Source organism: Giraffa tippelskirchi, chromosome 3 (assembly GCF_054371585.1).
Source record: "Giraffa tippelskirchi isolate mGirTip1 chromosome 3, T2T-mGirTip1v1.2.pri, whole genome shotgun sequence".
In the NCBI taxonomy this organism is placed as follows: domain Eukaryota; kingdom Metazoa; phylum Chordata; class Mammalia; order Artiodactyla; family Giraffidae; genus Giraffa; species Giraffa tippelskirchi.
Window position 1 is genome coordinate 99,072,538 of NC_137277.1, and position 23,316 is coordinate 99,095,853.

The following is a 23,316-nucleotide window of genomic DNA, read 5'->3' on the forward strand; positions in this document are numbered from 1 at the left end:
CCACAACCCAGTCCAGGTATCTCACATATCTTCTGAGGCAATCTCCAAAATACAAACTGGATGAACCTGCAGTTTGGTTTTTCAAATTACACATGAAAGAAATTACAGGTGACTGAAGAAAACAAAGAGCTCAAATGTCACTGCATTTGGTTACATATTAACATGGAAGGAAGCAGGGTTCATTCCAATAATAAAGCATAAAATATCCCTCAAAAACACATGGCATCACTCAGCAGCAGGGAAAGGGCAGAGCTGCAGGAGGGCACCAGTGTCAGACAGCAGCATGGCCTGAGAGCATAGGAAGCCCGAATAGCCCACCCTCAAGGCACCAGGCTGTAGACCAGGACACACAGCCACCCAGGCCCACCTGCAGAAATGCAAACGCATTCCTTCTGGGATGGGAGGTAAAAACAAGGGCTCTTAAATTCCCTGGTTGATTCTATTGTGCACCTGGGACTAAGAAACTACTGAACTCATCAGAAGCCTTACTTACGATTTCCTCAAAAGAAGTATGCAAAGAACTCAATTAAACATTCACGTCACCTAGCCAACCAGCCTAAGAGTCACGACTACACTCTGCATCTCCAGACAATCAGCTCAGCATATCCACATGTACTTTGCAGGCATGGGTGTGGGTGTGTGGGGGGGGGCAGACTTAGAACCTCCAGGCCTCCAGAGAGTAGTCAGATGCCATTAGAAGAAACGAAAGAACAAATACCTAGACAAGTGGGGAGATCAGTGACCTTGAGATCTGGCTGGGAAGACTTCTCAATATGCAGGGACTTCATTGTCCTGTGGTGTGTCCTATACAGACCCAATACCCATCAAGTGGATTAGTGACAAGGGAAGATTTTTATAATATCATACACAGGCCAGACCTGATGTGGAAAATTTTTTACATGAGTCCAGGGTTATCAAATAAACACCAAGGAATATAAAAGCCAATGCTTCAACCGCTCAGCTGTCCGTGGAACCAGTGCTATCTGCAAAGGACAGGGCAGTCCGGGCAGGCTGACCTTCACAGACTGCACACGCTAAAACCTTCTTAAGAAGAGCCTGGTGAATGCTCTGGCTGAAATGCATGGAGCCATCACATGAGCGAGCAGTGAGCGTCTTACCTATAATTCCACTGTCCTTGCTTTCCAGGGTGGAACTAGGGCTGCTAATGGTCTCACAGGGACTTTTGTTGGCTGCCGTCTTGCTGACACAGCTATTCAAGGTTGAGCAGGGGCTATCGGTGCTAGGAGAGGCGGTGCTGCTTGTAAGAGTGGAGCAAGGGCTGATGCCTTGGCTCAGAGCTGTGCACTGCAAGATGAACGGAAGGAGGAGTTAGCGCGTCTATACACCCCTTTGTAGCTTCATGGTTTTAGCATCAAAAACAAACAAGAAAATGGAAAACAGGTTTTCTTTTTTACAATCCAGGGACCTTAATATATACGGTCTTCCAAAATTTAAAATAGAAATCTCCCTAGTTCTGTTCGCCTCCCTGTGATCTTTTTTAAGAGGGCAGTCTTGGAAATAATTTAGTGGCAATGCACATTTGTAAAGCAGAAACAGCAAACAGGCAGACTTCCTTTCATTTAAACTCTGCAGAAGACAAATGGGTTCTTTGACCTCTGTGTGGAAAATCTGGGAACTCTGTTTTTGTAATGTTTCACGAGCACGGCAACCTGATTCAATTTTTGGAAGATTTATGGGCTCTGAAATCCAGGGAAGGAGACTGGTGGCCACTGCGATCTCAATCAATGCCTCACACCCTCACGGAGACCCTCGAAGGGGCAGAGGCTCCGGCCCCTCATTGCTATTCAGAGGTACACTTCTCATCTTGGATGTGGCCAGCTGCCGTTCCCTAGGAATGGGAGTGCTCTTCCGAAGATGAACCTTTTGATCTTATTTTATTTTGTCTCCATTCATCTCCTATAAATCTTTTCCTCACCCCACTGACCCTCCAAAGTCTCAACCAATAAAAAGAAAAGCACAGGAAAGTGCATACCAAAGCAGCCAGATGAAAAGAATATAAAGATAAAAGTGCTATAAAGATAAAAGTGGTATCATTCCTAAGGAATTCTCTTGGCCACTTCAATTCATTTAGTTACTCTTCTTTGGGTGGTGACCAGAAGGTTAATGTGGACATTTTTGTAAGGTCTGCATCCTCTGCTTCTCCCCACCCCCTACTACAAAGGATCACAAACAAACTCTTGAAATGAATTTCAATACACAATGGCCCAGACTCATCTGGTCTGAACAACAACTTCCCCACTCAGGGAGGAGGCAAGACGATTATGCCGTCATTCATCCTCTGAGCAGATATGACATGCAGTGTCTTCCTCGGGCATTACCATGGTTTCATTTTTTTCTTCAATGGTTATGTGTGTGGCACTTGGGATCCCTTCTCCCAGTAAAAATCCCAGCCTTGTCAACAGTTCTTGAGCTGCCGGCGAACAGCTCGGTTCATTATCGGCCTTTGCTTCTGGAACAAAGAAAGAAAACAATGAAGACACCCCTCTCGGGAATTTCAGTATCGCATCTGGAGCACTTGGCATTACAGCTGCTTGTCTGGTGCTTTTGTGTATTTTTATAAAATGCACAAAGTTTGACAGTGCTGCCTGTCCCCTAGCAATACATTCTAATTAAGAGACTGTGACAGGTTAAGAAAACAGTAAAAGGGAAAAACCAAATGCACAGGGTGAAATTGTTGACCTGAATCCAAAGGCACAGTATCATTATCTGATAGCAAGTCCTATTTCCATGTCGTGAGAAATGGGTACCTGAGACACCAAAGGTAGAAAAAGGCCTACTCTTCCTCTTATTCTTGAAGGGCACCATGTGTCCAATGCCCACAGAAGGCTGAAATAAACTAAAACCCAAGTGGCATGCTGGTAGAGTCACTTGCATGCTGGGGGAAAACTGAAATGCAAGCTCTCATTACACAAGGCAAGGGCACAACCACGTCAGTGGAAACTTCCTATGCACACTCCATAGGAGTGAAAGTCAAAACCAGGATTCAAACCCAAGGGTCAGTCATCAGGGAACCATGCTGAAACAAAGATCTTAAGTCCCAGCAAACTGTGTCCCAAGAGACAGGACCCAGTAGTACACCCTGCTGTCCATGAGAAGATGTAGAAAAACTGGATGTGCTTTCAGCACACTCCATAGGAATGCTGGAAGCGTGTTCCACCTGACAGGGCATGTTTGGAAGCCATGCCTTCCTCTGGTCTCCTTAAGGTTGGTCATTGTGCTTTGTGCCAAGAGAATTTTACTGTTGGATTTGACTTATGTGTTGAGCTGTAGGTTAACCTTGTATCCAGACTCTAAGGGAACTTAACTTTGGTCGACAAAATGATATTCACTTCATTCTAACACCTCTCTTACAGTTTTAAGCCAGCTCAGCTTCCATCAGGGAACGAAATAATGTATAAAGCAACTGGGCTTACACAGTTAGAACTTAAGAACAACAAGTAATCTGTAACAGTCATTCATCTTCACATTTTGTTGTTTTTTGTTAATTGTCTAGGTACCTAGATCCATACATTCATGAACCAGTGTTCCCTGGATGTGGAAATCTGCAGATAATAGGTAATAGGTTATAGAAACATAAAATGAGGAAAAATCAAATTGGAGATATTACCTTTGACATACAGTATCATCACCAAAGTTCAATGCTAACTCTGCCTTTTGTAAGAAAATACAAAAGACAATATAAGCAGAGCTGAGAAAGACCATCTTTATTATCCTCACCCACATTATCAGTTTTGCCAAGTCATGTTTTGCAGGATGGCAGCTACAAGGGAAGTTAAATCAGTTGTATCCTCAAGGAAGGAAAAGTACCCCTGCCCTTGCCTGCTCTCAAAAGCTCCCAATGTTTAGGGTGAGAACAGCTGTTTCCCAGCCTGAATGTTTTTCAGTTGCTCTAGCATACTGCAGGGGTAAAATTAACCAAGACTTGATTGTTGTGGGTTGAAAGAGCCCTGATGTTTCTGGATCATTAGAGATAAACTCTTAACATGAAAGAGCAGTGGCCCCAAGCCAATGACAGGGGTAAGGGAGCCACCCCAGGGCGGGCCAACCACACCCTCAAAGCCACCCTACAGAAGGTTCCTTCCCACCACAGATCTCCGACCACATTTTGACTCTTAAGATACATGGGCACTGGTGAAAGGAAAGCAGGAACCCAATCAAATCAGCATAGTCCAGGCACACCCAAGGGCTGGACCACGGCGCCACCCTCCTTGCCCTTAGGCTCTAGCAGGGCAGCTACTTTATCCTAGGCGGCAGCTGGACTGGAGGGAGAACAGGATGCAGCTGGAAAGGGGAAGAAGTGGGTGAGGGGCCAGAACTCAGCCATTTCCCTACTCCACACCCCCCTTTCTTTTCAAAACAATCTCTACACTGTGACCCAACTGTGACTTGCCCCAGAATGTCTAGCTTCCGGTTCAACTTGAAACACTCTGAGGAAAGAGCCACAAATGACTCCCAGTTGGCAGCTGCTGTCACAAAATTCACTGTGTTGACAAACAGGGCCACAACGGTCAACTCTGAGACCAGCATCCTATGTAGGTCCTACAGAGGGGTGGGTTAGGATAGCAGATTCACACCAGACTGTCAAGGTTTTCAGTTTAAGTGTGTATGTGCGCGTGCATGCACACACAAATTCAAAGACAACTAGTCATCCAAACTATCTCCCTTCAGGCAAGTTGGGGAGCAGTGGCCATCCCAGTTGCCCAGATACACAAAGGACATCCAAATTCATCATTAACTTGTTCTCTTAACTGTTCAACCTGAACTTTACTGTTACCAAAGCTCCAAAACTCTACCTGGGTTTGGGATGAATGACTGTACTGTAGTTTTGGCATCCATTAAGCCACTGCAATTTTCTTTCTTCCAAAAGCTTTCCAACTGTCTTTTCATCTCACTCTTTCTACTAAAATGTCATCCTAGCGACCTTCTGCTCAGAAGTCCCCTTCAGTCTGAATTCCTTAATCCACATCAAGCTGTCTTCATCTTTCCTTCCCTAATGCACAGGGCCCTCTCTTGTTGAACTTTTCATTCTGGCAGGAGGACTCCTGGGTGAAGTATGACAGTGCCATTTTGGGGAAAATGAGCTGTCTGGGAACACACACTGATACTCATGACTATGAAATGGAAATGCATTTCTCCTTTCATAGTCAGTCACCAAATACTGAGATCTGAACAGTCAGAAAGAATTTTCTTTGAGCTAATGATTCTAAAATGACTTCCACACCAAAATCCAAATGGGATACTCTAGATAGTCTATTTCCATTCATGTGGCTAATACTAAATCACTCATCAATTATGAGTTACCTTACCCAATACAAATGGGCTGAGGATTGGAAAGAAAGACTTCATCTCTTAGCAATGCTCTGGTATCTCATACATTTATTGGGTTGGCCAAAAAATTTGTTCAGGTTTTTTTGTAGCATCTTATGGAAAATTCAAACAAACTTTTTGGTCAACCCAATAAATATCCAATGCATTTACGATGGCTGTATCTGAAGCTGAGAGAGTAATCAGCCTCACGCTCCCTAGGATCCTATAGGTAATTCTCTGGCAATCCTTGCTTTCAAACCACTGTGGAATAATCATGTGGAGAAAAGCAAAGGGGATTTCTTCAATCACTCCCTGCTTGGCTCCTTCTAACTATGCACACTTATTGGATCACACGTAGGGCACCAACATCCAGGTATGGTCCACAAAGTGACTGTCTCCCCAGTTACCGCCATCCTAACTTCAAACCTGTGTGTGCTCCTTATAACCATCCCCTCATCCTTCCCCCCACAGGCTCAGAGGAAAGGACTCCACACTAAAGCTATTCTGGACTCCTTACTGGGTGAGCCTCTCCAAACCTCAATTTCCTCATCATGGAAGTGGCCATCATCCACTTCTTTTTGATCGTGAAGTTCAAAACAAATATGAGAAACACCTAATAAACCAAATATCTTTGACATAAGACACTGTATCAAAGGTGATCATTATTTCTACCAAATTTAACACCAAGATCCCACTTTTCCACTATTATTACTTCACTTTCTGTTTTCACGTGCTGTGCTTAGTTGACTGCTCAGTTGTGTCCGACTCTTTGCAACCCCATGGACTGCAGCCTGTCAGGCTCCTCTGTCTATGGGATTCTCCAGGCAAGAACACTGGAGTGGGTTGCCATGCCCTCCTCAGGGGATCTCCCTACCCAGGGATAAAACCCAGGTCTCCGGCATTGCAGGAAAAGACTTTACTGTAGGAGCCACCAGGGAAGCCCATGGCTCCTTATTTATATTTAATGTGCATATGTTTCTCTTACATAAAAATACTTTTCTATTTAGAATTTTCCTGCCTTAATTTAACTGTTTCTTAACTCACTATTCCTTCAAAACAACAAATTCCCTCCTTCAGCTGAGTATCTAACTGTTCCAACTTGGCCCACATCTACTGCTCATTTCCTATCTAATAGTTCCCTCTTCTTAAAGCCGGACTCTACTAGAACTGCAGAGGTCCTTCAGGATTACCAATGATCATACCACCAAGAGAAGCCATTTCTCCCCTCTCCTCCTCCTCAAACTCAACAGAGCCCTGAGTGTTGTTGATAATGTTTGGCCATTCACTAGCATGTAGCCTTGAACCACTGACTTAACATCAGCTTCCAAGACAGTACTTCTGATCAAGTCTGTTAAGTGCCACACAGCCTTGACTGATGTTAAATCCCTCCCTCTCTGCCTCTAACTGTCCAGGACCCGCTTTGTGCTAAACCTGTTGCTGTCCTTGCCCTCTCCACAAATCTTTTCCAGTTTCTTTCTGGTTGCTCCCTCTCCTAAGCCATCACCATTCCCTCCTCCTTGAATTTCCAAAAATATTATTTATAGAGGAGCATCTATCTAGGCACCTGATCTGGTTCTGTCAATAATGGGTTTCTAGTCTGCAATATGAAAACACAGTCATCATATTGTTGTTCAGCTACTCAGTCATGTCCGACTCTTTTTGACCTCATGGACTGCAGCACGTCAGGCTTCCCTGTCCTTCACCACCTCCCGGTGCTTGCTCAAACTCATGTCCATCGAGTTAGTGATGCCATCCAATCATTTCATCCTCTGTCGTCCCCTTCTCCTCCTGCCCTCAATCTTTCCTAGCATCAGGATCTTTTCTAATGAGTCGGTTCTTCACATCAGGTGGTCACAGTACTGGAGATTCAGCTTCAGTATCAGGCCTTCCAATGAATATTCAGGACTGATTTCCTTTAGGATGGACAGGTTGGATCTCCTTGCAGTCCAAGGGACTCTCAAGAGTCTTCTCAAGCACCACTGTTCAAAAGCATCAACTTTTCAGCACTCAGCCTTCTTTATGGTACAACTCTCACATCCATACATGACTAGTGGAAAAACCATAGTTTTGACTAGATAGACCTTTGTTGGCAAAGTAATGTCTCTGCTTTATTTAATACATGTCTAGATTTGTCATAGCTTTTCTTCAAAGGAACAAGTGTCTTTTAATTTTATGGCTGCAGTCACCATCCACAGTGATTTTGGAGCCCAAGAAAATAAAGCCTGTCACTGTTTCCATTGTCTCCCCATCTATTTGCCATGAAGTGATAGAACCAGATGCCATGATCTTAAGTTTTTTGAATGTTGAGTTTTGAATCACTGTGCATTCTTTCACTCTCCTCTTTTACCTTCATCAAGGGTCCCTTTACTTCCTCTTCACTTTCTGCCATAAGAGTGGTATCATCTGCATATCTGAAGTTATTGATATTTCTCCCAGCAATCTTGATTCCAGCTTGTGCTTCATCCAGCCCAGCATTTCACGTGACAGACTTTGCATGTAAGTTAAATAAGCAGGGTGACAATATACAGCCTTGATGTACTCCTTTCCCAATTTGGAACCAGTCCATTGTTCTAGGTCCAGTCCTAACTGTTGCTTCTTGACCTGCATACAGATTTCTCAGGAGGCAGGTAAGGTGGTCTGGTATTCCCAACTTTTTAAGAATTTTCCACAGTTTGTTGTGATCCACATAGTCAAAGGCTTTAGCATAGTCAATGAAGCAGTAGTAGATATTTTTCTGGAATTCTCTGGCTTTTCCTATGATCCAACGGATGTTGGTGATTTGATGTCTGGTTCCTTTTCCTTTTCTAAATCCAGCTTGAACGTCTGGAAGTTCTCAGTTCACGAACTGTTGAAGCCTAACTTTTTTTTGAGCATGACCTTCCTAGCATGTGAAATGAGTGCAAATGTGGGATAGTTTAAACATTCTTTGGCATTGCCCTTCTTTGGGATTGGAATGAAAACTGACCTTTTCCAGTCCTGTGGCCACTGTTGAGTTTTCCAAATCTGCTGGCATATTGAGTACAACACCTGAACAGCATCATCTTTTAGGACTTGAAATAGATCAGCTGGAATTCCATCACTTCCACTAGCTTTGTTCGTAGTGATACATCATAAGGCCCACTTGACTCTGCACTCCAGGATGTCTGGCTCTAGGTGAATGATCACACCATTGTGGTTATCCGGATCATTAAGATCTTTTTTTGTACAGTTCTGTATATTTTTGCTACCTCTTCTTAATAACTTCTGCTTCTGTTAATATTCGGATCATTAAGATCTTTTTTGTACAGTTCTTCTGTGTATTTTCACCACCTCCTCTTAATATCTTCTGCTTCTAGATCCATACCATTTCTGTCCTTATCTTTTGCATGAAATGTTTTCTTGGTATCTCTAATTTTCCTGAAGAGATATTATCATATAAGTTATCTTTAAGTTTTTCATCTCATGCATCCCATGCTGAAACTGTCACCAAATCTTACCATTTCCTCTTTCAAAATGTTTTCTGAATTAGCCTTTTTGTCTCTGGTCCTCATCCTCTTCAGTCTAGATAACAATTAGACTCTGAATCAATTTTCTCATCTATTTTTATTTTCTCCTTTTCTAAGCTGGTGGTTCTCAAATTTCTGGTGTCAGAGCTCACCTTTAAAAATTAAGGACTCCAAAGAGTTTAGGCTTATGTGGATTATGTCTATTGATATTCATCATGTTAGAAATTAAAACTAGGAATTTAAAAATCTACGTTAATACATTTTAAGTTAAAAATTTCATTAACAAATATCACTTTTAGTAATAACAACCATATTTTCAATTTAAAAAGTTACTTAAGAATGGCATTGTTTTAAATTTGTGCTAATTCTTTTTAACATCTGATTTAGTAGAAGACAGTTGGATTCTAATGTCTACTTCTGCATTCAGTCTGTTGTGATAGGTTCTTTGGGTTGAAGCATGTGAAGAACTGTGGCTTCAGAGGGCTTTGTCTTTCCGAAAGGGAGGAACCTCTCCAGTTAATTACAGATATTCTTCTTTGATACCGCCCCAAAACTTGACAAGTAGCAATTTCTTAAAGGTTAGTTCCAGTGTTGACTCTGAATCTGAATCAATGAACTTTCTGTATTCTGTTACAAGAAAATCCAATGGTCTGTTTTATGCTTCAAATGGATTTTACCCATGCAAGATTTTGTAACACCATGTATTGGGTCATTTGGAAAATACTGGTTTTGCAGCTCTTGCAAGTGTTGACACATTTTATTATACAACACCAAAATATCACATTCATTAACATCACCACAGATCTCAATAGAAAAATCCTGAGAAGCCATCACGCTCACTGTGACAGGTGCAAATTCCCCCAAACCTAATTTTCACTCAAAAGGTCAATTTTTATCATTGGCAACTAAACCCTGTCAGGTGGGGATTTTTTTTGTTTTTTTTTGTTTTTTTCATAGAAGTGACATGCTCATTTTGTTCCTTTTCAGGAAAATATATGCAAAATACCCAATTTGGAGTAACTGATTTGTCAGGAGCACTTTCAAATAAAAATGATGTTCCCTCTTTTTTTTTGAATGGCTAGTTCAGCTTGCAATTCAATCACACATGTGCTTTTTCTTCAGACAGCCATCACACTTCAGCACACAGTAGACACACTTTCTGCAGACTTCCAATTTCATCTCACCAGATATTTAAAAGGTGGGTATTCAAGGGTCAGGACTTAAAATTCATTATTTTGGGGGCTTCATCAAGGACATTTTTCAGTGAACTGTTATTTCTGATGCAAGTGGGTAGCGGTTAAAAAAAAACAACCCACATGCAGCCCTAGAATAATAGCAGGTGCCCATACTCTGACATGTGCTAAGGCATTGGAAGTTTTACCAACAATTGCTCTTGCACCATCACAAATGTCAATGTAAAAGAAATGGAAATATCAAGTGTTATTCTGAAAAGAGCTGTGACTTCACAGACCCCTGTAAGGGTCTTGGGGATGCCTAGAAGTCCATGTACCACACTTGCAGAGTCTTTAAATGTTCAGTTGTACTAAATTCTCTTTCTTTAAAATAACAAATAAAATCATAATTGCACATACCCTCATCCTACTAACTGATCTCTCATCTTCCATTACTTGCTCAACTCCTTGGGGGTAAAAGAGATGTGGTTTACCCTCACCAATTCTATTTCTTTATCACTGCTGCTGCTGCTAAGTCGCTTCAGTCGTGTCCAACTCTGTGCGACCCCACAGATGGCAGCCCACCAGGCTCCACCATCCCTGGGATTCTCCAGGCAAGAACACTGGAGTGGGTTGCCATTTCCTTCTCCATTCTTTATCACTACCCACAACTTAAACTCATTCACTTGCCCAAGGCTCCTGAGACGGCCATATTAGGCACAGTAACTTTTTTTAATGGTCCGTTTCCTTTTTTGACTTCCCTGTGTATGTGTGTGTGTGTATATGTATATTTTTAATTGAAGTATAGTTGACTTACAATGTTTCAGGTGTGCAACAAGGTGATTCAGTTATACAAATACACATATGTTATTTTTGAAATTATTTTCCATTATAGGTTATTACAAGATATTGACTATAGTTCCCTATGCTATACAGTAAACCTTTGTTGCTTGTTGCATATCTATTTTTTAATCAGAAATCTAGCATTCTACTCATACTAAGTCAAACAAGTGGAATCAAAATGTCATAATTTTTTAGTTTAGGCAAAAGTTCATAAGTTTTCTAAGATATACATATTATACATATTTATAAATATACATATACAAAAGTTTTTCTACTACACTTGATAAAGGCTTGAGAAAGAACATTAAAAAAAAAAGAGATGGAGAAATTGAGAACATAAACTAAATGAAATGGTAGCACTGAATATGAAATAGAAAAAGTGAAACTAGATAAAAGTAAAAGATCATCATATAGTCCAGATGTTTTTAAACATGACTGCTCACTAGAAACATATCTGGAGCTCTGGAGGAAAAAAGCAATACCTGAGCATTTGTATTTTTCAAAAAATTTCAAGATAATTGTGATACACATCTGGATTTTTAAACATGATTACACGTTTTTCTATTAGATCCTAACTTTGGTGAGATAGAGGTCCATTATTTTTCTGTTGACCAATCATGATACAATGGTATTAAGTGAGTAATAGTTACATCATCACAACAGTAAAAAAATGTTTATCAGTTTTCACAATCAATAGCCAGGCAAAAAATAAAAGATAATTACAATTTCAAGCCATAATGGGAATATAACTAACTTAACAATATAAAATAATTACATACAATTTGGGGGGGTGTCAAGTAGAGTGATGTAAGTGGAAGTGCATATATGCACATGTTTTCATCCACCCACTCATTCTATGTCTTTTGGTTGGTGCATTTAATCCATTTACATTTAAGGTAATTATCAATATGTATGATCCTATTACAGTTTTCTTAATTATTTGGGGTTTACTTTCTGTAGGTCTTTTCCTTCTCTTGTGCTTTCTAGAGAAGGTCCTTTAGCATTTGTTGTAAAGCTGATTTGGTAGTACCGAATTCTCTTAACTTTTGCTTGTCTGGAAAGCTTTTGATTTCTCCATCAAATCTGAAGGAGAGTCTTGCTGGGTAGAGTATTCTTGGTTGTAGGTTCTTTCCTTTCATCACTTTACATATATAATGCCACTCCCTCTGGCTCCTAGAGTTTCTGTTGAGAAATCAGCTGATAGCCTTAAGAGAGTTCTCTTGTATGTTACTTGTCATTTTCCCTTGTTGTTTTAATATTCTATCTGACTTTAATTTTTGTCAGTTTGATTACTATGTGTCTCTGTATGTTCCTCCTTGGGTTTATCCTTCTTGGGACTCTCTGTGTTTCCTGGACTCGGTTGAATATTTCCTTTCCCATGTTCAAAAATTTTTCAGCTATTATCTCTTCAAATATTTCCTCAGGTCCTTTCTCTCTCTCTTCTCCTTCTGGGACCCCTATAATATGAATGTTGGTGCATTTAATGTTGTCCCAGAGGTCTCTTAAGCTGTCTTCATTTTTCATTCTTTTTTCTATATTCTGTTCTGTGGCAGTGATTTCCACCATTCTGTTCTCCAGGTCCTTTATCTGTTCTTCTGCCTCAGTTATTCTCCTACTGATGCCTTCTATTTATTATCCATCTCTGTTTATTCCTTAGTTCTTCTAGGCCTTTGGTAAACATTTCTTGCATCTTCTCAATCTTTGCCTCCATTCTTTTCCCAAGATCCTGGATCATCTTCACTATCATTATTCTGAATTCTTTTTCTAGAGAGTTGCCTATCCCTACTTCATTTAGTTGTTTCTCTGGGATTTTATCTTGTCTTTTCATCCAGGACATAACTTTCTTCTTTTTCATCATGACTTAACTTTCTGTAATATGGTTTTTGTTTTGGCTGCTGTGAGACTGTGCTTCTTGCCGCTTCTGTCTGCCTCTGATGGAGGAGGCTAAGAGGCTTGTGTAAGCTTCTTGATGGGAGGCACTGGAGATGGGAAAAACTGGGTCTTGCTCTGGTGGGCAGGGCCTTGCTCAGTAAAGCTTTAATCCAATTATCTGCTGATGGGTGGGGATGGGCTCCCTCCCTCGTAGTTGTTTGGACTGAGTTTGACCCCAGCCCTGGGGTCTACAGGCTCTATGGTAGGGTTAATGGCTAACTCTAACAGGGTATACACCAAGGGGGACCTTCCAGCGCCCCTGTCTGACCCATGCCTCTGCCCCTGCTGACCCACGCCTCCACAGGAGGCCCTCCAACATTAGCAAGTAGTTTTGGTTCAGTCTCCTGGGGGGTCACTGCTTCCCTCCTCTGGGTCTTAGAGCATGCAAAATTTTGTCTGTGCTCTCCAAGACTGGCATCTCTGTTTCCCTCAGTCCTCTGGAAGGCTTATTATCAAATCCTGCTGGTTCTTAAGGTCATATTCCCTGGGCACTGCCAGTCCCTTTTTAGGATCCCCAGGCTGGGAAGCCTGATGTTGGGTTCAGAACCTTCACAATAGTGTGAGAACTTCTTTGGTATTATTGTTCTCCAGTCTGTGTGTCACCCACCCAGCTGATACGGGATTTGATTTTATCATGATTACGCCCTTCCTACCATCTTGCTGAAGCTTCTTCGTCTTTGGACATGGGGTATCATTTTTGGTGGGTTCCAGTGTCTGTCCTTCTACTCCACCATCTTGAACCAGAAGCCGCCTATATATTTTTGACCTTGGCACATATTCTGTCCTCCAAGGAAAGAAGTGACAACTTTCACATCAGATAGAAGGGAAACCCATGGATACTGTGTGGTCTTGTTGGTTTTTCTACCCTTTGGCTGTGCTTCTTCTGCATTATTCACAGCTCAAGAATAAAATATCAAAGGTTTTTAAGTCTCTTCTTTCAATGACCTTTTTCCTAGTGTTCAGTTCAGTCGCTCAGTTTGTGTCCAACTCTTTGCGACCCCATGGACTGCAGCACTCCAGGTTTCCCTGTCCATCACTAACTCCCAGAGCTTACTCAAACTCATATCCATCGAGTCGGTGATGCCATCCAACCATCCCATCCTCTGTCGTATCCCTGTCTCCTCCCACCTTCAATCTTTCCCAGCATCAGGGTCTTTTCTAATGAGTCAGTTCTTCGCATCAGGTAGCCAAAGTATTGGAGTTTCAGCTTCAACATCAGTCCTTCCAATGAACATTCAGGACTGATTTCCCTAGTGTAATATACCCTGTCTCATCACATCCACTCTAGGCAAAAGGCTACCAAGGTTTCCTCCTGAACTCTTAAGCCCCAGTTTGATTTTTCCAGCTATTCAGAGGACATCTTTGCCTGGATGTTTCCAAACCTCAAACTTAACACACCTGAAACTGAACTCAAACCAAAATGGACAGGTACCTCTCTTCCAGTGTCCATTTAATGTAGTCTCAAAACTCTGAAGTCATCATCTTTATCTCTTACAGCTTCCATGTCCTTGCAATCTCTCGGGAATCTTCCTACCCCTCACTTCTTTCCTTTTCGTGTTCTACAGATAATTCGAGATCTTAGTCTCTCACGTAACTATTGAAATCATTTTCTAACCATTCTCCATGACTGCAGTCCCCTTCCTGCCCCCACTCCATCCTAAACTTTGCTGACAGGTGAATCTTGATGCATAGGACTCCAAGCAAGTCTTTCCTGGCACAGCATCTCCATCTGCACTGGATTTGTCACACAGCTTAGTCAACACTAGTCCCCCGCCCCCATACTATAGTTACTCTGTATATATAAGTCTTTAATCCCTGCCCAGACTCTAAGGCTCCAAGAGAAAAGGATCTATGCTTGAAAAGCTGTCTCAAATAGCATCCAACACAATTCTTTTCACAGCACAAGAATTTTTTATTCAAGGAAATGGAACGAATGGCTATTCTACTCTAGTCTCTCTTCCACTGCACACATACCAGGGATGTTTCCCCTTCTATACTTCTATCAAGCTAAAACCTTATTCAGCCATTGGTCAAGTGGTGCAACATCATTCTAAGAAGCTGGAAATTAAATTAGCAGGAGCAAAGTTACCTCTTGGAAAAGCAAGAGCAATGTGATCAGGAGGAAAAAAAGTCATGTTTTCTTTCTTAAACTGAGTAGTGGGTAGACAGGTATCACATTCTTTATACCTTTTTGACTCTCTACATCTTTCTGAATGTCATCAAAAACATAAGGTATCAATATTTACCGAAACATATCTAAAAAAAGATTCACTCCTCCCAGTAAGATACTTCTGCATTTAATTATTCTTCTGTTTCATATGTTAGTTCTACTTGCTAACCAGATGGCTAGAAAAAAAAAGTTTCATCATATTTCGGATTGATCTTCATCAAACAATGACTCATGAGACTAAAACTTTCTCACCCTTTCCCATCAAAGCTTGCTCAAGTAGCAAGGATAGATCGAAGCAAACCTAAACAGATTATGGCTCCCCCGAATTCAAGAAAAACATAGCTGTGAATCCTATTACAGTTAAATAATCCTCCCTAATTTATCTGTTTTTTTAATTTTCCCTTAAGGCAGAGGTATTGTTCTGTGGGTGGCATTTTCCCCATAAACAATATGTTGGCCTAGTAATAGGAAGCTTATTTGTGAAGAACTTACTCTACATGTAAGCTTACTAGGATCATTTGACAGGAAAAAGGGGCTTGTATTTTGTTTGAGGCCTAAGAAAAAAATGCCGTTTTTCCAATACATTTAAAAATACTGAATAAAGTAGAATTTTTCCATGAAAAGGATTGCAGGTTAGTGTAAAGTTTAATAAACAGGTTCTTTGCTTGTAACAAAAATGTTCATCTGCCATATCATATATCCCACTTTCCAGATGGCTAAAATATGCAGATTACAAATACAACTGTTTATAAATTAATGACTAAATTCCAAGTGCTCACTGGTTTTGTTTTGCTTTAAATTTCAGAAAGCTAAGAATCAAGGATTTATGGAGCCACACAACCATAAAGAAGGCAGTTTAGTCTGGGAAGGGTATTTCAAACATCTAGGAATAACCTGTTATTTCACAAATCCATGAAAAATTATTTCACAAGGGGCTGTTTGCAATAGTTCGTCAATCTGGTGAATATCAAAATGCTATTACTGACAGCATCCAGAAGAGTGTCTTAGAGACTTTTTTTTTTAAATGCCCAAAGGAAGTATATAAAGTATAAGCCCAAGTTTTAAATTAAAACTTAAGTGATACTACTGCTATGAAAGCCTAGAAATTAGGATTTAGCTCATCATGCATCTGTACATGTTTGGATGAATACTCAGACTCAATTAGTTTCAGTTTTCTCCAGCTTTGCCTTTAGATTCAATGAGCTGGACATAAAATTTATACTTTAATATGGCAAACTTCATTAACCCCACAGAAATGTAAAGGATTCTATGGGGAATTACAAAACATGCCGTCTTTTACTAATTATCAAGCTAAATTTTGTTAGGCAACCGCCTCTTCATCAACCAACAGATAACCCTGATGGGGCTCCCACCAGCATCATGGCAACCCATGAAAGACCACATGCCCACAAGCATGAACTACTTCCCTTTCCCAGACACTTAAAAAAGGGGAAATGTACCCTGCCTCTTAATTCTAGGCAAAACTTCTGGAAATCCCTGGTGTGTATTCACAGCCCAGGTATGTCACAATGTCAGTTCCCATTGAGAAGGATGAGCCTAAATCCAAGAGCAAGAGTCTCAGGAGTAAGCGTGTCTGCAGACTGCTGGCTACACCAGCAACATCAATCACTGTGCTTGAATTTAGCTCAGCTGGCAGCCAAGCATAAGAACACCTTCTCCCCTAAGAAAGTCAATTCTGCCTTGAACAAGGAGAGAAGAGTTGACAGTGGGAACTACTTATAACCTCATTTCTTTGCCCAACAAAATTCCTAAAATTGTCCTCATTCTTACCCCAGGGGGAGTCCTAAACGCTAGGCAGGACCTCAACAGGACTCCCGCCCATGGAAGAAAGGGTCATATCATGGAGTCTCCACCAGTCAAATGCCAGGGGCGTCACCAACCAGGACTCCACAGGCAAATGGGGACAAGAGCAAGGGTTGAGAGGCTTAGTCTGAAATGGGCAGACAGCTCAGTATATTCATATTATTGATATTCACTTCAGAGGAACAGGTTTTCATTTTCTTTTTGATACCCAGAATAGAAATGAGAGAACAGATCAGCCCACAGACACCCGGCACACGTGAATCACAACCAGGAGGATCCTCATGTTTGCAGGTTCTCTGGCTGTTCTAACCAGACAGCACCACGGATCCTCCCCTCTGCCAGACCACATACCTGGCGCCCTGCCCCTCCCCAGCACAAATCCTGGTGTGAATCTCTCACATAAACCAAATGACTGGGTGCCTGGACAGAAGGAAAAACGGTGGGGCTGCGCGTCCCACCTCGGCCCCCACCCGCCCCGAACACCTCTTTCTGATTTTCATTTTCTGCCCACCCCTCACTCAGCTTATTTTTAACTTTATTGTCACCATCACCACCCCACTCCATGTTCCTATCACATTTTACACTTCATACCCACTCCCCACCATGCCTTGGCCAACACATGAAATGCACACACAGTGACAGAAAATAGAAGGAGAGCTGTACTCTTCTCCACCCACAATCAGAGAGACAAGGATGCCATTTCTTCTAAGGTGGAAATATGGGTGATTCTTCTCTTTCATCATTACTACATAAACTTGTGTCCATACTGGAGGTACAACAGGCTTCTCCACATTCCTCAGAATTCTTAACCATGTGTTTCTGCAGCAAAATACGATATAAATTCAAAACACACAAAGACCTTAGAGTTGCGAGTTGAGGAAACATCCCCACTGACAGGAAGGAACGAACAGGTCCATTCTTAAATCAATTAAAAAAAAAAAGTGCTATTAATATATCTATGAAATGCTAGAGCTTTTGTCTGTTACATGTATTTCCAGATAGAAGGAAAAAAGCAAAATATAAAGTGTCTTCATGAAAAGGTATCAATCAATTTGGAGGGTTTTTTGGTCTCTACTTCAACATTCTCTAAAGAAAAACTTTTGAGGTTAAAAAAAAATAAGCAGCTTTCAAAAGCTACCAAGTGCTTTTACGAAAGCTAGGTATTATAAGCTTTGTCCAGCTACAGTTTCAGCTTTTCAGCCAAAGCCTGTTGTTAAAATATTTTAAAACGATGCAGAACTAAAAAAAAATAAAAAATCTTGGAAGCAGTCTGCTGGCTGGCTTTTTATATCCCCCCATACCGGGGAGGTCAAAATTGACGGGAAATAAGTCTCAATCCTTAAACAATGCATATGCACCACTATTCCTACACTGTATATAATCTGAAGAATTCACATTACCTAAACAGATCTCTCTAACTGCCCAAGGAAAACCACTTCCCAAATATATTCAGTTTAGCGAAGGATTCCTACAAGAGGCACTCAAGTTTCCCTCAGAAGTAGAGTATCATGGTGTAAAATCTTTAGGGGGGAAAATCATTGCAAATATATCCTTACCATTCTCACTGGGCTCTGCTGGCTTGGGCACGTCTCGGAACGGGATTATGACTGCATCTCCAGGCACTCTGGGGCTTTCCACATACTTGGGCTTCCTGACAGGACCTGTAGCAGGCAAAGATCTGAGTGTGTCTAATTTTTTCCAGCTGCAAACAAAGCTTCAGAATGTACAGTGTGTGTCCTCACCAGAACCCAGAGATGCCTAAAGAGCCAGCCCCTTCCCCTCCCGTGAACACACATACACGGTCATTTCAGTACAGACGCGGCAATGTCCAGACTGGGCTGCCAAAGAGATGGGTGGAAGCTCAGCTCGCAGAATGTAAACTCGGACAAAAACAAAAGAAGCTCTTCTGCTATGCAGCCTCTACAGCTGTCTTTGGTACATGTCACGGAAGTGATTTTGACATGTTCAGACCTGGGCAGCTCGTGGTAAAGGATTTTTTTAACTTGGAATTTGTCTCTAACTGGGACCAAGACGATCAGGTTGCCTGGTATCTCCCCCAAAGTCAGGAGGCAAGGATCACAAACCGCCAGGCTGTAACATCAACATGCTCTGCGCAGCCATGAAACGCAGGCATCTGATCAGCCTGGTGACACATGGCAACTGTGCTGGGCAGGAGAGACGACTGCTTTCTTGCCGGCTGACACAGAGGAGGGAAGGCAGAGCAGCCAGTCCGGCATGCGATTCGGGGACACAGAGAGCCTGTCAATCCTCTCTCACCACCTCCTCAACCCCAACTTATCATCCGATAATCTGGAATTCTGAACTAGGCTACGTGAAACCCTCACACATTGCTGGAGGTAATGTACACGGTGCAGTCACTTTGGAAAACAGCTTGGCAGTTCCCAAGAAGGTTACACATATGGCCCGATAAATCCACTTCTGTGTAAATATATATTCAGACAAAAATCTGTACTTGAATGCTCTTAGTAACATTACTCATTAACAGCCAAATGTCCATCAACTGATGACAACAAAATGTGATATACTTATCAATGCGCAAAAGAAAGGAAGTACTGCTTCATGCTAAACCTGGGCGAAGCCTGAAAATATTTTGCTCAGTAAAAGAAGCCAGTCCCCAAAGACCACATAATACATGATTCCATTCAAATGGAATGTCCAGAATAGGCAAACTTACAGAAACAGAGTATGAATGGTTACCAGGGCCTGGGGGATGTGCAGGCTTGTGGGGTGATGGCTAGGGAGTCTGAGGTGATAAAAATAATCTAAAATTAGGTTGTGGTGATGGTACAAAACCTTGTGAATATACTAAAAACTGCTGCAGTGTACACTTCAAATGAGTGGATTGTATGGTATGTGAATTATATCTAAATAAAGCTGCTTTAAAAAAAAACAAAAAACACTGTCTATTCTGTCCAGTCCTTTCAAACATCCTATTACACTTTGGTCCAGAATCATCCACTTGGCTCTTGTTTTCCTTGGTTGCCTTATACTTAAAGTGTGCTTTTAATAAGGTTACAGAGATAGGAAACATTTCACATTACTAAGAGAAGGTAGAGGATGAGTCGCAGACAGGGGTCTACAGTTCTCCCTCCTGTTCAGCCTTCAGACACAGCCCAGCCCCTCCCAGGACCTCAGCTTCAGCACTGCACACTGACAGGGGGAGTCAGGCAGATTCTGAAATCCTCCTGTGTCAAACGTCTCATGCATCTGACAGATTCTATTCAGAATGTGGTTTATGGTGAGACATGCTGCCACCTAAAGGTTTACTGCAAAAGTGTCCACACTACTATAAAAATACTCTAATTCCCAGCCAGTTATAATGTACCACAACCAAAAACAGGCTACAAGATCAAAGAAGCTTATAGAGCTTGACAAATAGGATATTATTCCAGACTTTAGAAATCATGATTCTAAAATGACTAATGTAGTAGTTAACCATATGGCTGTTTTCATAATTGATTTAACCTTGTTAGAAAGGGAGGGTTTTTTTTTTTAATTAATTAATTTATTTGGCTGCACTGGGTCTCAGTGGAGGCCTGTGGGATCTTTCCTGTGGTATGCGGGCTTAGCTGCCCTGGGGCATGTGAGATCTTAGTTCCCCGACCAGGGATGGAACCTGCATTCCCTTGCATTGGAAGGCAGATTCTTAACCACTAGACCGGCAGGAAGTCCCAGAAAAGGACTGTTTTTAAAGGTTGAAATGGAATGGTTACTGGGGATGGGCAGAAGGCAAGTAAGTGGAAAATGTCAGCTATACAATGGTACACAAAATACAATTCAGATTTTATTAAGAATACACATTTATCCATATATAAATATGCATGGAGGGAAAGACTGAGGAGGAGAGGGGAAACAAAGATATTTGCTGTGAAGGAGACAGCAACTAGGAAGAACCGGAACAGGGCAGGCAGAAACACACCCAGAACAAATGCAAGAAACTTTCTACACTCTGGGTTCCCAAACTACTCCTTATAGCAAAAGAGATCAAGAGCACCTTTCTCTCTTCATCCACTCTTCTCCATTTACAGAACTCAAGGGAGCTAAAGCCTTTTATTGTTATTGTCCAGTGATTCAAATTACCCCAAACAGCAACCATGCTCTACTCATGAAGTACCTGTAAGTTTCCGTTCACCTTAACTCCTCAAGGAATAGTAATGACCAACTTACAGAGACCTACTTCCCAGCAATCCACCTATCCCACACATCCTTCCAAAATGTTCTCCTGTGGAGAGTGTTTACCATTTCACATGGATGAACAACGACTGTTAGGAATGGTTGGAATATGAACCTCAACATCACCCAGAGCCTTTGGAAAGCATCTATGCCCATCCGTTTGCCTGTAACTGTGTTCTATTCAGAGGTCGAGCCCTCACTGTAAGAGATATTCAACACTAAGGAGATGGTGTTACGAGTAGAGCCTCTGCATGGTTCAAAGCCTCTGAATTGATTCACTGTGCTATCCAGAAGAAACTAACATAACATTGTAAATCAACTATAATAAAAATTAGTTTCTTTTAAAAAAAAAGAGTAGAGCCTTTAGAGCTGGGCAGACCTAGGTTTAAATATGGTCTCCGTCCCTCTCCAACTCAAACTTCAGTACATCCCAGAGCTAAAAGAATGAGGGAGGCTTCAGCTCTTAGGGGAAAATCGTGAGAGCAGAGGTCAAGTGTCTCTGGCTCCCAGGCTTGGCACAGTGCCTGCCACAGTGAACAGTGAGGCTGGAAAGGAAAGGAGACCTAGAATGTAACCAAGTCAATAAAACTACAGTCAGTGGCCACACAAGGGTAATGACTTACATACATTAATTCATCCAGTCCTAATAACTTTGGAGGAAAAGCACTATTTCCCCCATTTTTAGGTCAGGAAGCTGAGGCTCAAATCAGTGAAACAATTTGCTCAAGGCCAACACATGGTAAAGAAGGAACTCAAACAGTTTCGAGGTGCGTGCAGGTTTGAAGCCCACGTACTAAATCACCATTCAGCACTTATAAAAACTAGGAAATCTAGATCAAATAGGCAATCCTAGAGAAGGCCAGGGCAGTAGGGCCTTCCACCACCCAACCCTGGGTCTTGGCTATACATTCAGTAAATCTTTTATTCATACTCCCTTGTTTCTGGTCTCCTCTTTTACTAGGAGTTGAAATATTATGAAGTGAATATAAACCATGGCTCTCCAACATGATCCTTTTATTTAAATTGCTTTTCACAAACAGCTGAACCTCAAATGCTATAAAACCGGATAAATTTATAACTCAGAGGTTTTCTTCTTTCCCCCCTCAATTGCTCGTTAGAGACTCTTTGGGCACTTTCCATTAAACACAGCAGATGAACGCTCGTTTGCCCTCACTCCCTTTCAAAACACCATTAAAGCTGCAGTAAAGGGATTTAAGAGAGACCAATGGGGAAGGAAGACAACCACAGGCAAAAAACCAAACTTCTGAAAGTGGAAACAGACTGCCAAGGAGCGTGGACAGAGCACAGCAGGAAAGGTTAGGATTGGGGGAGGGGAGAGGGCGTGCGGGGGAGGGAGGGCTCAGCCTCACAGACAGCAGACCCCTCTGAAGGCAGGGGCATGGCAGGGTTGAACGCTGAAGTGTGGGTTGGAAATCTACTGAAAGGAAAGTAAGACCTCTCCAGAACCCATTCCCAAACCAGGAAGCATTCCCTCCTTCATCCTGGGTGCAGAATTCTTCCCTGGAAAGGCTGAATTCCACGACTGTGGAGATTCAAGAGCTGAACTCTTGAGTGCTACACTAAATCAGGGATCAAGAAAAATTCTCTGTGTGGATTGGTGGGCCCCACCCAGATGCATCTCTCCACACTCTCTACCCCAGCTGTCTGCTATGAAAATGCTGACAGCAAGCTTGCACACCAAGAAGCAACCTTTTTTGGTACCGGGGACAAGTTTCATGGATGACAAAAATTTTTCCAAGGACCAAGGTTGGGGGGGGGGGGTTGTGAGAGATGGTCTGGGGATGATTCAAGTGCTATTACATTTATTGTGCACCTTCTTTTTATTATAATTGCATCAGCTCCACCTCAGACCATCTGGCATTAGATCCTAGACAGGTTAGGGATCCCTGGATTCCTCCCTGGGAGGAGAAAAGACCTACACATAATCATAGTTGGAGCCAAGCCCCCAAAGAAATGGTGGGTCCTTGACCCATCACTCTACCACAAAGCCTTCCCTACACACACACACACACACACAACTCTCTACCATTTAGTCAGCTTTTTAGTACCTTGTACTTACAAACTAAAATCAGACACTCAAGGAAAGATCCTACCCTAACAGAAAACACCAATAACAGGTTGAAGAAGGAAGCTTGAGGAATCAGAGTTAATAGGAGGTATACATCCTCCAGAAAGATAAGAGCTACTGTTTCCATTACACACGGTGTTCTGTGACAAGGGGCATTCAGGGTCTGTGATGTGGGTAGCTGACCAGACTGACCACAGGAGGGACAACCAGAGGCCACACCAGTTAGGAGCCATTGTAATCACTGCTTACACTAAACTGACATCTATTAAGCCACAGTGA

The 23,316-nt window shown here is 41.9% G+C and overlaps 1 protein-coding gene across 12 annotated transcripts in view; it reads right to left on the reverse strand.

The window, feature by feature from the left end:
* Positions 1-23,316, reverse strand: part of TANC1 (tetratricopeptide repeat, ankyrin repeat and coiled-coil containing 1) — a 327,768-nt gene that overhangs the window by 74,362 nt on the left and 230,090 nt on the right. For 8 of the 12 annotated variants that reach the window (XM_081582806.1, XM_081582795.1, XM_081582799.1 and 5 more), the window contains 3 exons: positions 18,311-18,415; positions 2,340-2,470; positions 1,119-1,305 (listed from right to left, as the gene is read on the reverse strand). In XM_081582806.1, coding sequence (XP_081438932.1) covers positions 1,119-1,305; positions 2,340-2,470; positions 18,311-18,415 — 423 coding nt within the window. The remainder of the gene's footprint in view (positions 1-1,118; positions 1,306-2,339; positions 2,471-18,310; positions 18,416-23,316) is intronic. The other 4 variants (XM_081582801.1, XM_081582800.1, XM_081582796.1 and 1 more) reach the window with 2 other exon arrangements.